Raw genomic sequence first — 16,815 nt, forward strand, 5'->3', positions numbered from 1 at the left:
AGATGGCTCTGGATAAAGAGGGCAGATTTGTGGGTTGCTGCTAGGGCACAGGCCGGTGTCTGATCAACCCCGGTCGGGTTGCCTGAGCGAGGGTGTATGATGTTGAAAGAACTGAAACACCTGACGAACCCAGGTAACATCACTGACGATGTGCCCCAGCTTAGCATCATACAGATGTTTCTGTAAGAATATACCCACTGCAATTCACAGTTTTTATTATGTATTGCAATGGATTGCTAATGCATAGCAACAAATTTCTCAACATATGCCAGATATTAAACCTGATTTTTGACTTTTGAACTGAACACTTCAAAAGTCAATTATAAATTTTAAAAAATGGAACAACCATTGGCAAATGTAATTCTGAATTGCTTGATGAAGCACAGCATGATGGAAGCAACAGAAGGAAATGACCATATTGGCCACATTTTTTTTTAAAGTAACAGAAATGGAAATAGGAGAATTATGTTCACAACTGGCAACTTTATTATGAATCATATTTAGATTGTATTTGAGAGCAATGACTTAATTTTAACACTGTCCATCTGAGGAAAGCCAGGCTATATTATAGATAGAGTAAGGGGCATTAGGAGGAAGGCAGATAAGCATTTGTGCCATTATAATTAACTGAGTGAATTACCACTTCTTTCTTCTCTAGATTTTATACTAAATAATTGTGGTTTGGTCTCTACTAAAAAGGCTAAAATAGACTAGAATTAATATGTCATAAAATATAACCTGATGATTCAAGATGTGCAATTGCTTTCCAAATATCACAGTGAACAGAACTTCTAAATGAAGAACCTTCTCCTCTTCCCTCTTCAACAAATGGATTTGCTTTGCTATGACTTTCTTCATTCTCCCTCAATTGATGATGAAGAAGGGGAATAGTTAACAATGAACCCCACTTTTTGTCATGCACAGCCCACGCCCCACTCACTTCAAGGAAGGCAAAAAGAAGGCATGATTTACCTTTAGAAGTTAACGTACAAACCTAATAGCTCTGCATTGACCATATCACTCTGGATAGACCATTGGTACTGTGGTGAATTATCAGACATGCGCATGTAACGCTCTGGTTATGATTTTTAATGCTATGCTGTAGGTATTTCATTTTAGTAGTTCTGTAAGAGTTGTCTGTTCTGCTTTCAGCTTGTGTGGGTTTGAGCTGAGATAAGAGGCTTGTTGTTCAAATTAGGAAGTTGGTGTCAGCCAATCAGGATGGTAGAATTGGGAGAAGGTCCTAGAGAACACTGGGCAGAAAGGTCTTGTTGGCGGGAGCTGGGAGAAGACAGGAGCGAAGATGGTGGATGGAGGATGGAGGATGTTGTCCCTGTTGCACAAGGTGCTATTTGCAGATGAATGGCTTCGAGGAGGAAGGACCAATATTCCCGTGGGAGAGCATGTTTGTTCAAGATGGATTTTGAGCGACCTTTGGAAGGTGGTGTGTGCTTTTACATAGACCAAGGGTCCAGCGTGTGAGTTACAGACAAGTTCAAGATTTGAGCACCATGTGACATGTGTCTATTTAAGTATAACGAGCCCTTTTTGCTTTTCTCTTTCTTTCTTTTTATAATTGTCTGCTTAAGTTAACATTCTCAAATATACTTATAGTATATTAGTACGAACTGCTATTTCTTGATGACGGGCGATTGCGAGGGACAGCAACTGACACAGCATTCATACAAACCGATGTTAGGGTGGGCAAGACATCCAAGCCTCACGGATTTGGCGGGACAAAGTCATATATAGTCTGGGCGTATGAAGCTTGAGAAGGGTGGGTTTCTTGCCACGGACTCCAGTGGCTGTTAGCAAGGAACTAAGGAGCCACATCTCCAAGACGCCTAGCAAAAGGGGGTTTCACACAATTAATTTTCCTTCAGGTAACTTACTAACCTGCAATTAAATTATTATCCAGTTAAATGCAAAAGTTTGCATAGAGGCTGGACCCTCCACTGCAGCTACACTCACTGTATTAATGGGATTGCCAAGAACTAATATGACAAGCTATTGTCAAGTCAGCACTGCATACCAATGCCATATTCTGTGAGCCATACTAAGGAAGTGTGCATGCTCTTTCCTAATCCTTATCATCCATAGAGCCTAAACTATTCAAAGCAAGATTAAAATATTCCAAACTCAATGTTATGACAAATTTCAGTGACGCAGATATTAAGACATACAATCTAGGGAAAATCAGGGACAATCAAAATTTGTGGCACGGTAGGAGGACAAATAACACATTACCCCAGAGACTTTAATCACAAAATCCCATCTCAGGTGTGGAAGTTTACTGATTTAAGAAAAATAAATGCTTGAAAGCCAATCAATATTAAAAGGTAATTGTATGCACATTTGAACTATTCTACTTAGATTGAAGAGAGCTGAACACAGTGATGTCTGCTGTTTATCCTGCCTGTCTTTATGTTGTCACATTAATTAAAATACTTATATTGTTTTGGATAAACACCTATCATTACTTATGTCATTTTTGATCAATCAAGACTCAAAGGAGATACTTCAGGTCTTGTGACTTGTGAATAATCTGAAATCATAATGATTAAACACACATTTCACCTTGAGGATTCATTAGCTATGTATTTGCAATGTACTAATAGTTTTTTATAAATTTAATTATTAAAATGTTAGTCAACTGATATAATATTATGTTTTAAATTATTATCTGCATGGTGTATTTTTAGCTCTCATCTTATCTAATTTCATATTCTTGATAAAATTATATGTATCAATCAATCAATCAATCATAAATAGACATAATTCATAATATCTTTCTTTCTCAGATAAACTGCTCACTTGAAGTTGGGTGGACAAATTTTATTTCTTGCCTTTACAACAAGGTTAACAAAACTGCATGAATAATGATTGTGTAAGGCACTGGTATTTGAATATCATAAACATGGGAAAATCTGTAAATCCTGGAAATCCAAAGCAACACACACAAAATGCTGGAGGAACTCAGCAAGCCAGACAGCATCTATGGAAATGAGTAAACAGGCAATACTTTGGGCCGAGACCTGTCATCAGTTCTGAAGAGGAAGGGGAGAAGTCAGAATAAGAAGGTGGAGGGAGGGGAGGAAGAAGTACAAGATGGCAGGTGATAGGTGAAACTGGGAGAGGGGGAGGGGGTGAAGTAAAGAGCTGGGAAGTTGATTGGTGAAAGAACTAAAGGGCTGGAGGAGGGGAATCTGATAGGAGAGAACAGAAAACTATAGAAGAAAGGGAAGGGGAGGAGCACTAGAGGGGAGTGATGGACAGGTAAGGTGATAACGTGAGAGAGGGAAATGGGAATGGGGAATGGTGAAGGCAAGGAAGAGCTGGGTAATTACCAGAAGTTTGAGAAATCGATGTTCATACCATCAGATGGAGACTACCCAGGCGGAATATAAAGTGTTGCTCTTCCAACCTGAATGTGAACTCATTGTGCCAGCAGAGTAGGCCATGGACTGAGATGCTGGACTATCCTGATGAAGAGTCTCGACCTGAAAAGTCGACTGTTTACTCTTTTCATGATGTTGTCTGGCCTGCTGAGTTCCTTCAGCATTTTGTATGTGTTGCTCTGGTAGTTCAGTCTTGTTTTTAGAAACATTTAGAACCTCTAATTGCATTTTCTCAGGAATGACTCAAAGGTTCCTTAAGGTTGTTATAGCAGTGAGTGGTAATGAGGATAAGCTCCCACTAACTATTAAATTCTCCCAATGGTGTGCACCTCAAATAGCCTCTGAGAGCCAAGTCAAGCTTTTGGCTTTTATGTGTGGCTTTGGGAAGGTTACAGGTGCTTTACAACCAGTCACTTCAGACAGATGGGTCTCAACAGGCATGGTTGACAGCTCAACTAGGAGAAGGAAAACGGCAATTTCAAACCTCTGCTGACTTGCAGCCAGCTATACACACTCATGGGGAAGGCTTCAGGAATAAACCCTGAGGGAAAATCAGGAGCTGGAGTCCCTAAGGCAGTCCTACTGTAGGGTAATATAATGGGAAACATATATATTATTCACATCCACCAACATTGAGCTGGGGTTCATTTTAAGAGGCAGGTTTGACGTGATGATGTAATGACATTAATTTTTTTACCGCACTTTATGTTCTGTGTTTGATTGACAAATAAGGAGTTGTAGTTTTCCTTAAACATAAAATGCCTCTGCCATTTCATTTACAAAAACAGACATTAGTGGCCCCAATGCTCTAGGACAATTCCAGAGTTATTCAATATGTTGGCCGATATGATCGCTTTGAAACTACTGAAGCTTTGGAAGCAAACCACCGTCACTTGGTTTGCACAAGCCAAGGCCAAATTCCCACTGTAAGAAATCTCTGCAGACAACACTAGATACCACAACGTAGTTCCATGGCAGCAAGACTAATGAGTCTGCTTGAACACCTGCCTGAATGCTGAAAACTCACCTATTACAGACTTCAGGAGTATTGTAGTCTGAGCATGCCAACTGTTGCTCTCTTTGTCTGACTCAGGGATGCTAGGTCTTCAAAGCTAATGGACCACATGCTGTCTCTCCTGGGATATCATCATCCTTATTTTATTTTCAAATAACTCTTTATGTAGTAAACGCCTGAGTAAGTTCGCATAGCCTCACTAATGCACCCGCAAATCACCATAGGGACCTAAAATGGCAGATAGTTTACACTCAGCCAGGCAGAGGTGCACAATTTCTCAAGTGAGTATGCTGCCAGCATCATCCATTGATGAGAAGGCAAAGAGCGATGAAACCTCATTGGAGCCGCCAGTGGCAGCAAGATCCCGACTTACGAGACATGATGGGTGACACCCTGCTTCAGTGGGTGACATTACACATAGGACTTCATCCTTGCTGAAGTGGCTAGACCTCTGCTTGCTGCAGATTTCCTGTGTGCCCAAGGACTGTTGGTTGATTTTAAGAATTGCTGGCTTGTTGATGTCAAGGACTTTGGGTTGTTACCGTGCTCCCCTCCAGTAAATTCCCCACAACGACTCTGTTAAGTGCATGCACCATTGCACATGAGCTTACTCGCCTGCAGGGTGAATTTCCAAACCTCACCAAGCCCGTATTCTCAACCATATAGGGTTGAGCACCACATTTCCCCAACAGACCCTCAGTCCATGCCCGTACACATAGACTGGACCCAGAAAGGCTGGCAACCATGAAACCTAAGCCTGCCAACATGGAAAGACTTGGATTTGTATGCAGATCAAATAACCCCTGGGCTTTGCTCCTTCACAAGGTCCTTGTGCCTGATGATGGTTGCCGCCCATGTGGAACTTACTGATGCCTTAACGAGGTCACCAACCCAATCGTTACCAGGTCCCATGCATCCAAGACTGCATGTTTAGCTGGAAAGTTATTTTTTTTCTAAAGCTGACTTAGTTAGGGGCTACCATCAGGTGCCTGTGTGCTTGAAGGACATTCTCAAAATGGCTAGGATAACCCCATTTGGCCACTTTGAGTTTCTGCATATGCCATTTGGGCTGAAAAATACAGCACAGACTTTTCAATGTCTGATGGACTCTGTATTAAAAAACTTAGAATTTCTTTTTGTTACCTGGATAACATACTTAATGCCTGTGCATCCAAATCTGAACACATATTACATCTCTGCACACCTTACATGTGCTTAAGCCAACAGGGGTTTATTATTAACCCTTCTAAATGCCAGCTTGGGTTGTCAACCACTGACTTTCTCAGCCATCACATCTCCGTAGATGGTGTGAAACCCCTCCCATCAAAGGTAGCCGCTATTATGGATTTCCCATCGCCCTGCATTACTAAACTACAGGAGTTTTTAGGTATGGTGAACTTCTATCACCGCTTCATTCCAGAAGCTGCTGATCTTATGCTGCCCCATATAGCGTCCTTAAAGGCAATACTCCTATGTATGTGCTTGACTGCTCAACGGACATGACCGAAGTATTTGATGTCATCAAACGAGTTCTTTCCAATATGACCCTACAGGCACACCCGGTCCCCAATGCACCTACAGCCATTTCTACTGACACTTCAGACTATGTTATACGTGCTGTGCATGAACAGTTGGTTGGAGGCATTTGGCAGCCGCTCACCTTCTTCATCGGGCAGCTCCCGTTCTCCCAAAAGGAAATATAGCACATTTGACTGCAAGCTTCTTAATCTCTATCTGGCTATCTGCCATTTTCTACTACAGCATCAGGATTTCACAGCACTTGTTGACCATAAACTCCTTGTTAACATGATGCACAGCAGCAACACACGAGGACTACATATCAGAGTTCACAATTAACATACAACACCTCAAGGGGAAAAATAATGTCATGGCCAATTGCGTCTCACAACCAGCTGTTGAGGCCATACACATAGGGATTGACTATGCCAGCATAGCAGCTGAACAAACTACTGACCCAGAGGTCCAGGCTTACGGAACAGCAGTCACGGGCCTGTGGTTAGCATCAAGTTCAAGGAAGCTGGGGTTTCTCTCCTGTACGATCTCTCAACAAGTCACCCTTGACCCATTGTTGTGCCCACAAACTGGAGGCGTACAGTTTTTGACTCCATTCATGGCCTCTTGCATCCTACCCGAACACCTCACAGAAACTGGTTGCACTAAAGCTTGTATGGCACAGCCTTAGAAAGGATGTGCGTGATTGGAGTGCAGCCTGTGTTGAGTGCCAGTGGGAGAAAATTAGCCTTCTTGTTCAGGCACCATTGGCACCTTTTGAGATCTCAAAGCTATGGTTTGACCATGTCATTGTGGGCCTGGTTGGTTCTCTTCCCCCACCTCCTGGGGATTTACACCTCTCCTTACCATGTTGGACCGTACCACCAGGTGGCTAGAGGTCATCCCTCTAGCATCGACAGTGGCCGCAGTTGTGGCTTTGGCATTCGTCAGCTCCTGGGTTGCTCAGTTTGGCACACCACCTGATATTTTCTCTGATTACAGTCCCCACTTCACATCAGACCTTCAGGTTGCAATGCCCCAAAACCTCAGTGTTAGGCTACTTCGCACCACGGTGCATCACCCGTAGTTCAATGGCCTGTGCAAATGATTTCACCGCTCCTTAAAGGCTGTTCTGAGGACTTCCCTGATGGATGAGTGTTGGCATATTCGTCTCCTGTGGATCCTACTCAGACTCAGAACAGCTCCAAAAGGTCAGTCGTCCATGGCTGAGTTGATAAATGGGCAGCCATTACGAATGCCATGTGATTTTATTCCTGATGTCACGGCTGCCTGGTCAGTCTTGCAACCGTGCTCCACTCACCTCAGAAAACTCTGCTCCTTTGCACACAGTCCTATCTTCCATCATGGCATACAGCACTCTTGGGTTCTTGTGGTCCAACATTCCACAAAATGCTGGAGGCACTCAGTAGGCCTGCTGAACTCCTCCAGCATTTTGTGTGTGTTGCTTGGATTTCCAGCATCTGCAGATTTTCTTGTTTGTGACCTACATTCTACCTTGTTTGTTTTCGTCCACCATGACGCACACAACATCCCCTTAGGCCCCTTACAAGGGTCCATTCTACATTTTGGAATGGAGAGAAATGACTTTTACCATAGATAGGAGGGGTAAACCTGAATGTATTTTGGTAGATCACCTTAAACTGACCCATCAAGATTTGGAGGATTCTGCTACTATGCCACTGGTAACATGATATCTGGTCTGACTTGATGACACAATGGCGTGAAGTGAAGTTTTGTACTGCTCTTTATATACAATGTTTGGCTGACAATAAAGGAGTTGTTATGGGTTTGCTGCTGTTTTGTTTACAAAAACCTATGTTACATTGAGTTCAATGCTGACTGGCAACCCCTGCGTTGCCGCTGGTGCCAAAATGTGTCATTTGAGTTCATCAGCTGTGTGGAGAGGGGATGTTTGCTACATGGGCAACAGCTTGCTCTCCATATTATGCTGCCCTGACTTGTGTATCTAGACAGCTAGGACACAGTATCCATGGTCAACCCTGACCAACGGAGGCATCTGATTCAAAGGACATTGAGAGGAATAAAGGATCAGGCTTAATCTTTGAGTCAGTTCCATTTCTGCACTTAGACAATAGGTGGCTTGCTGCTTAATTTCTGATGTAACTTCGAACTCTAGAATATTTGCCAAAACTTAAAAACATCAATCTCATTTTGAAATAACCCACTGGCATTGTCAAGAATGAAGATCTTGTTCTTGTGACAAAAGCAAACTGCTTATACTAGATATAGGACATAAAAACTAAAGATGATGTTGATACACTGTCAGACAGAATCTGCTAAGAGGAAATAATTATTGTTTCAGGTCAATGCTTTTTTTAAAATCAGATCCTGTCCTTTGATTGAACCAGTTCTTCACAAGAACATATTGAATTATAAAATATAGGCTATTCTTTTTGGTCTGGACTTCACCATCAGAAGAATCTAACTGTCCTTTTAATAAATTTAACATCTTCAATACCTATAATAGATAATCACTGATTTTTTTAAATTTAAGGCACTATAAAAAAGTCCATGTATCCTGTTATTATGGTTTCATCCTTTTAAATTCTTATCATGTTCAAATGATTTGTGTTGCTTCTAAGCATGTACAGATAGCTGAGAGGCATGGATGACCTAAGACTGCTAACTTCAAAATATAGGGGAGCTCAGTCAGAAGCTACAGCATCATATTAAGTGTTAAAAAAATATAGTATATATATGATTTTCGACACCAAGTATGGTAAATAATTAGGGTCAAACATCTAAACACCACTTGGCTTGTTAAACCATGCATGCATCTGATGACAATTATTAGTTATAAATAATTTTATAATGGTTTTCTTTCTTGAAGGTTAACAGTTAGTTCCAGTAAGCAGACCATGTATACTATGTTCTGGGAACTCTGCCCTCACATTTATCTACTGATAGTTGTGCAGCCCTGGGGCTACCATGACAATGCTTGAGTATTCTGTTTACTGAATTTGTACCCACGTTCTTTCAACAAAGAAAAGCAGAGACAGACCAAAGATCTGCAGCCTTGGCTAATTAATATATCTGCAGTTTCTGCAGATGTATGAAGTGTAACATAGAGGTGAGAGTGGATAGCAGACAGCTGGAAAATGATGCTGGAGAGCTAGTAATGGGGGACAAGGAAATAGCAACAAAGAAAATAAATATTTTGCATCAGTCTTCACCGTGGAAAACACTAACATAATGCCGGATGTTCAAAAATGTCAGGCGGCAGAAGTGTGTGAAGTTGGTATTACGAGGCAGGAGGTTCTTGGGAAACTGAAAGGTCTGAGGGTAGATCAGTCACCTTCAACTGATTCTTGAAAGATCATTACTAATGCCTCCACAATCTCTTCAGCTCGCTCTTTCAGAACCCTGGGGTGTATACCATTTGGGAGGTGGCTGGAGAGATTGTGGAGGCATTACTCATGATCTTTCACAAATCAATTGATTCTGGCGTGTTGTGGAGGACTGGAAAATCATGAATGTCACTCCACTCTTCAAGAAGGGAAAGAGGCAAAGGAAAGGATGTTATTGGCCAGTTAGTCTGACCTCAGTGGTTGGGAAGATGTTGGAGTTGTTTGTTAAGTGTGTGGTTTTGTGGTACTTGAAGACACATGATAAACTAGGCTGTACTCAGCATGGTGTACACAGAAACATAGAAAACCTACAGCATAATACAGGCCCTTCGGCCCTCAATGTTGTGCCGAACATGTACTTACTTTAGAAATTATCTAGGGTGACCCATAGCCCTCTATTTTTCTAAGTTCCCTGTACCTTTCCTCAAGGGAAAATTTTGCTTGAGAAATCTGTTGGAATTGTTTGAAGAAATACAAAGCAGGAATTACAAAAGAGAATTGGTGGATGTTCAGAAGGGTTTTGATAAGGTGCCACACATGAGGCAACTCAACAAGTTAAGAGCACATAGTATTGCAGACGAAAGATACGAGCATGGATAGAGGATTGGCTGATTGGCAGGAAGCAAATGTTAGGAATAAAGGGAGTTTTTTCTGGTTGGCTACCAGTGACTAATAGTGTTCCATAAAGGTGTGTGTTGGGACCACTTCTTTTTACCTTATATGTTAATGATTTGTATGACAGAATCGATTTTTTTTGGCCAAGGTTGTAGATGATATGAAGATAGTTGGAGGGGCAGGTAGTATTGAGGAAGCAGAGAGGCTACAGAAGGACTCAGACAAATTAGGAGAATGGACTAAGAAATGGCAGATGGAATACATGGAATATATTGTCGGGAAGCGTATGGTCATGCACTTTGTTAGAAGAAATAAAAGCATAGGCTATTTCCTAAATGGAGAGAAAACTCAAAAATCTGAGATGCAAAGGGATTTGGGAGACCTTGTGCAGGATTCCCTAAAGGTTAATTTGTAGGTTGAGTTGGTGGTGGTGAGGAAAGCAAATGTGATGTTAGCATTCGTTCAAGAGGACTAGAATATAAGAGCAAGGATATAGGTTGGGGCTTTATAAAGCACTGGTGAGTCCTCACTTGGAGTATTGTGAGCAATTTTGGGCCCCTTGCCTTTGAAGGATGTGTTGACATTGCAGAGGGTTCAAAGGAGGCTCATGAAAATGATTCCAGGATTTAAAGGCTTGTTATATGAGGGATGTTTGATAGCTCTGGGCCTCTACTCACTGGAATTCAAAATAATGAGGGGTGACCTCATTGAAACCTGTTGAATGTTGAAAGGCCTTGACAGAGTGGTTGTGGAGAGGATGATTCCTATGATGGGGGAATCTAAGACCAGAGGACATAGCTTCAGAATAGAGAGGTGTCCCTTTAGAATGGAGATGAGGAGGAATTTCTTTAACCAGAGAGTGGTGAATCTGTGGAATTCGTTGCCATAGGTGGCTGTGTAGGCCAAGTCTTTGGGTATATTTAAGGTAGAGGGTGACAGATTCTTGGTTAGTCAGGACATGAAGGGATATGGGGAGAAGGCAGGAGATTGGAGCTAAGAGGGAAAGGGATCAACCATGATGACATGGCAGAATAGACTCAATGGTCTAATTCTTTTCCTATATCTTATGGTCTATATGTATGTGAAAGCAGTATCATGATGTCTGAAGAAGCGACATGAGAAAAAAAAATACCCAGCCTCTTTTGTGGGAAGAGGGCACGGATAAGCTGCACACTCATTTACATCCTGCCCAATTTTATGCTCAATTGACATTAAAATTAGAGATCAGAGCTGGTCAATTATATTGTGATACACTTCATGCCCATGATAATAAAGAGTTATAAAATCAAATGTGCTTGCTTCATATATCTTGTTGATCTACTCATTCACCAGTTCTTCTTGTGAGAGAGATGTGTACATAAATTATTCTATCTGTAAATGGCTTTAGGAGAAATTAATAGTTGCCATTGGTTCTTGAAACAAAGTGCTGATTCCTGGTGTAACAAATTTATTTGCTTTTATCTTTATGGCAGTTTGACAAATATTCAAATTTCCTACTTTTAGCTTAATAGCCTAGAAATTCAAGTGTGCTTGTAAACAGTGATTAAGATAGAATTGTATAAGGAACCAATTCTGATATCTCTAAGTAATTATTTCCATGTGGAAAATATATGCGTATGTCATGCATGCAAATTGGTTGATTTGTATTCTTTTGGCATTTGAGAATATATTAATCGTCTTTAAAGGCTGTGTGTCAATGATTTGGATGAAGGAGTTGATTGCTTTGTGGCCAGGTTTGTAGATGATATAAATGTAGGTGGAAGGGCAGGTAATGTCAAGGAAACAGGGTGTCTGCAGAAGGACTTCGACATATTGAGACAATGAGCAAAGATGTGGGAGATGGAATATAATGTAGGGAAGTGCATGATCCTGCATTTTAGTAGAAGCAATAAAGATGAGGACTATTTTGAAAATAGGAAGAAAATTCAAAATTGGAGGTCCTTGTGCAGGATTACCTAAAGGTTAACTTGCAGGTTCATTCGGTGGTAAGGAAGGCAAATGCAATGTTAACATTCATTTTGAGAGGACAAGAATACAAAAGCAAGGATGTAATGTTGAGGCTTTATAAGGCATTGGTCAGATTGCACTTGGAGTATTGTGAGCAGTCTTGGGCCCTTTATTTAATAAAGAAAGTTCATGAGAATGATCCCAGGATTGAAAGGATTAAGATATGAGGAGTGTTTGATGGCTCTGGGCCTGTATTCACTGGAGTTTAGAAGAATGACGAGGGGCTCTTATTGAAACTTATCATATATTGAAATGTCTGTATAGAGTGGATGTAGAAAGGATATTTCCTATAGTGGGGGAGTCTCGGACCAGAGGGTGGTGAATCTGTGGAATTCTTTGCCACAGCCAGCTGTGCAGACAGTTATTGGGTATAATTAAGGTAGACATTGATAGTTCCTTGATTAATCAGGTTGTCAAAGATTATGGGGAGAAGGTTTAATAAATCAACCATGATGGAATGGTGGAGCAGACTCAATAGGCTGAATGATCTACTTCTACTCCTCGGTGTTATGTGGGGTCTTATTAAAAACATGCAATTTCAGGAGGGTCTCCCTTAATATCATTCTGTTGACTACTGTGGTTTTCATCCTGTGTGTCCCATACTGTGAGAGCATTGTTTCACCAAGCCAATTTTGCGTTCTACCATATTCTATCCATATGCAAGTAGATTTCCACAGTTGACTGGTGAGCCACACCTTTAGTGAATTGTCCTTGTAGCTATTAATTTGACATAGTGACTCAGATAAAGCTGATATATTTGATTCCTGCACAATGAACTGGATACCATATATACCTTGCTATTGACACACACTACCTAGTTATTGAGCAGAGGAAGACCTTCTTCAATCTGCTTTTGGGTAAAATTGACATGTAGTTTCAAAATGGTACACACAAAATGGTTCTCTGCAAGGCAAATATACTCTACCAACCTATCCTTATGTAGAACACAACCCTTCACCAATAAATATTAATGATGAGATTTTGGCAACTTCTAATACCTGATAGACCACCTCTCAACCAAGGCAAATGGCAGTGATGAAAATTACTTCAGCTTCCATGTGCTGGATCAGCTTTCAGCTTGCTACAGAGTTTCAAACAGGTAAATAACTCAGTATCCACAATAGCAGATTGTGACCCTGAACCACCTGTAGCAGGCTCCTCAAGGCACTGAAAATACAACACAAGATCTTCTAAATCTACTGGAAAGATAAGTGAACCAATAGGGATATTCTCTTTTGGATCAAGATCCTCAGCACTGAATTGAAGATGTTGAGCAGGCCACGTCATTATCACATGCAAAAGCAGACTTTCAAAATAGACACTCTGTACATAGTTCTGTCATGCAAAAGGATTTCTGGGTGTCCAAAGGAAAAGATGCAATGATGCTCTCAAAGCCTCTTTAAAAAAATGAAACATGCTCACTGATCATTGGGAAATAGAATGGAGGAGCATTCAGAATGGTTCAAAGAGGTAATTGTCCATACACCAGCAGCAAGCAGAAGCCCAGTGTAAATTATGGAAGGAACATGCTAGCTCATAAGCTACCAACCCATCCACCCCTTCAACATGGCAAGATGGCAGAGCTGTCACTGTGTTGCTCAGGCTATCTTGGTTCAGTCCTGATATTGCAGGGAGATGAATTTGCACTACCTCCCTGCAAACATCTGGGTTTCCTCCAGATGTTCTGGTTTCCTCCCACATCCCAAAGACGTGTGGATTTACAGGTTTATTAACCACTGTAAATGCCTCCATGCATGTGAGTGGTAGAATCTGGAGAGGTGGGGATTATTGATGGGAATGTGGAAAGGATAAAATGAGATTAGTGTAGGACTAGCGAAAACAGATGATGGTTGGTGTGGACTCTGAGACATTGAAAGGCCTGTTTCCATGGCGTAAGATTCCATGACAATTCTTGCCCCATTTCCCATACTGGTCTCACCTTTTACTTCAAAACCCATAGAACCAAAGCAGAGGCAAGTTATATACAATTTGGCGGGATTGATGAAGAAGAAGCACCTTTGGAAAGCCACATACTTGCCCCTGACAGCTACTATTGGTGGTTTCTTGCTCTGCCGATCAGATGCAATTGAGGCTGCAGCAGCTGATAGGTCTGAGTGACACACTTATAAAAGCATGGACATTTTACATGATATAAGAGTTGATCCTTGAACTCCTTGGGTGAATGTGGCCTTTATTCTTCCCCATTCAGCAGCTTGCCCTTGTTTGTGAACCAGCAAATAATCAAAATTAAAACTTTCAGTCAATGCCCTTCATCACTGACTAAAAATGTTAACTTTATTTATTCCACAGGTGCTACCTCACATGTGGAGTATTTCCAGCAATTTCCATCTTTATTATCCCTTTGAAGTAAATTTTTGGAACAGTACAGAGGGAAATTTAATATCCATCTAGCCAGCAGCAGGATCAAAACGGGAGAGTAAAACGCTGAAGAAAACTGCGATCAAAGTAAACATTTGTTCAGTATTGGGGAGTTATGTTTTCTTCCCTCAATAAGCATTTAACTAAAATAGAAACAAAGAAAATTGTTTTCAAATTACAATGAAACAAATCTGCAGTTCTCAATAAACTTTGTATAAATTAACAATCCTACAATTTTAAAAAAATTAAGTGCAGAAAATGTTAGTGCAGTTTCTCTTTTTTAATTAAATATTAAATGATATTTTTTAAAAACCAGAATTTCAAAACATTATTCAGCTTCATTTTGAAAGTAATTAGTAGTTTTTGACTTGAGTATTCAATACCAGGAAATACTGAAGTACTCACCATAAGGGAGTGCAGTGGGAGAATCTACATCAATACATGTTCCATTAATCATATTCTTTCCATCTGGACATAAGCATGTTACACCAGTGGGATTTAATAGACAAAGCCACTCACATTTCTTTTTGCTGCAAGGATTTGGTACTGCGCAGGACACAGAAATAAGAGATATGACAGAGTTCATATTTCACATGATTCTGATGCATCCAATTCATACTCGGTTTTGTTCGGCTAATAATGGCACTTACAGTCTTGTTGCTTGTACTGATGGAATACAATTGTGGCTGAAGCATCACTGAGACCTGATACCAAATATTCAAGATGACCTCTTCCAAATTTGTGAACTTTAAACACCCGACTATTGGTATGTGTCACCCCATAAATGTAATCTTCAAAAATATCAATGCTGAATGGAGATTGGAGACCTTAAACAATAAAGTAGGTTGTATTCTTAGTCCCTTAATAAAGACAAACTCAGTATCTGCAATATTGTATTTGGTTGAAAATACGAACAGACTATGAAAGTTGAAAAAAAGTGTTACCTTGTTTTGTGTTGGCAACGACTACAGGATCACTCCCATCAAAGCGAATACTGCCCACAATTGAAAGCTTGGCATCTGCCCAATATAAGCGCTGGTTGAAATGATCAAGTGATAGTCCTAATAAAAGAAAACGATTATTACTGTGCTTGGAATGTTCACAATGTCTGTATGTAAATACATTTCCTTAGTTTTTTTATGATTAGATATGCTTTGATTTATATTCTATCTGTATTTATAAAATATCTTTCTTTTCTGAAATAACAGAAACAAACCCCATTACTAATGAATGAGCAGTTTCAAGTTCCTGGGTGTCAACATTTCTGAGGATTTATCCAGGACAACAAATTTCACAACATATGCCAGTGATATTAAACCTGATTCTGATTACTATTTAGCTGAAAACTTAAATATATGATTAAAAATATTTAATATTGACTTTTAAAAAGCCTTCTCTTTTAAAGGACTATGAATGATTCTCCAGAAGATTTGGATTTAGGGAGAATTATCATTATACATCCACATCCTATATCAGACTTCAAGGCCCTAAGGCAGTGAGGTTTAACTTGGCATTGGCAGAAAATAATGTGAATGCTATATAGCAGAACTACCTCATTTAAATAGGTTAAGTGACATTGGCCATGACTGATGCCGAGCCAGGTACTTCAAAGATTCAGTGAAGAATTTTCAATACCTCTTGGCCTTGATGAAAACCTCCAGAGGCTTTTAATATTTTTTTAAAAGGACGGAACTTGATGCAGGCCATGTGTACTTAAACATTCAGTGAAATAGTTTGTCATATTAGCCGTGGTTAAATTGACTGCAAGTTTCTAAGTAGCAACCGCTCCTCGAATCAAATCAGTTAAAAACAACTATCACTGTAGATGAATGATATGAAGAAATATAATCACATAAAATGAAAGTGCAGGAGAAGGCTATATGTTCCTTAGAATCTACTCTGCTTTTCAGTAAATCAAGACTGATCTGATATTGGTTTCTGCTCCATTCTCTTGCTTGTTCACTATAACCCTGGACTCCCTAGAATCCAAGAATACATCTATCTTGTTTTGATGCATTCAATGATTCAGCCTCTAATACTTCCTGCTTCAGGACCCTTGAAGAGAAGAAATCCCTTCTGGTCGGCATGGTAAGTGGGCAGTAATTCAGGCAAGATTGAGAGTGTTGGCTTGATTAGTATTTTTATTTTAGTGGAATATTATCAATAAGAAGGGGTGGCGTTTGACAACATAGAAATGTGGAGAGACCAGGTATCCCCACCATCCAATGAAAATACATAACTCATATCCCTTCAGACCTTTGCTTAAAATCAGTCATTTAGCCTCACGGCCTTTTAAACTAAATGGATACACTATGCCTAAGTCTAACTAACATATAATTAATAGGTAGAATCCCAGCATAAACAGTTAAGCACTCCAACAATTTCACATATCACTGATGGATTCCATGTGAAGTCAAGTAATCACCTGAAGAGAGCTGCTGGCAAGTTTGGAACTTCATATTCCTATGGAAATTCCAGATTTAGAGATATTTATATAGAA

The 16,815-nt window shown here is 40.2% G+C and overlaps 1 protein-coding gene across 1 annotated transcript in view; it reads right to left on the reverse strand.

The window, feature by feature from the left end:
• LOC140197951 (low-density lipoprotein receptor-related protein 1-like) overlaps nucleotides 1–16,815 on the reverse strand; it is a 2,495,129-nt gene that overhangs the window by 41,979 nt on the left and 2,436,335 nt on the right. The window contains exons 80-82 of the mRNA XM_072258609.1: nucleotides 15,260–15,376; nucleotides 14,966–15,142; nucleotides 14,721–14,861 (exon numbers count right to left, since the gene is read on the reverse strand). Of these exons, the coding sequence (XP_072114710.1) occupies nucleotides 14,721–14,861; nucleotides 14,966–15,142; nucleotides 15,260–15,376 (435 nt within the window). The remainder of the gene's footprint in view (nucleotides 1–14,720; nucleotides 14,862–14,965; nucleotides 15,143–15,259; nucleotides 15,377–16,815) is intronic.

This window comes from Mobula birostris, chromosome 5 (assembly GCF_030028105.1).
Source record: "Mobula birostris isolate sMobBir1 chromosome 5, sMobBir1.hap1, whole genome shotgun sequence".
Lineage (NCBI taxonomy): Eukaryota > Metazoa > Chordata > Chondrichthyes > Myliobatiformes > Myliobatidae > Mobula > Mobula birostris.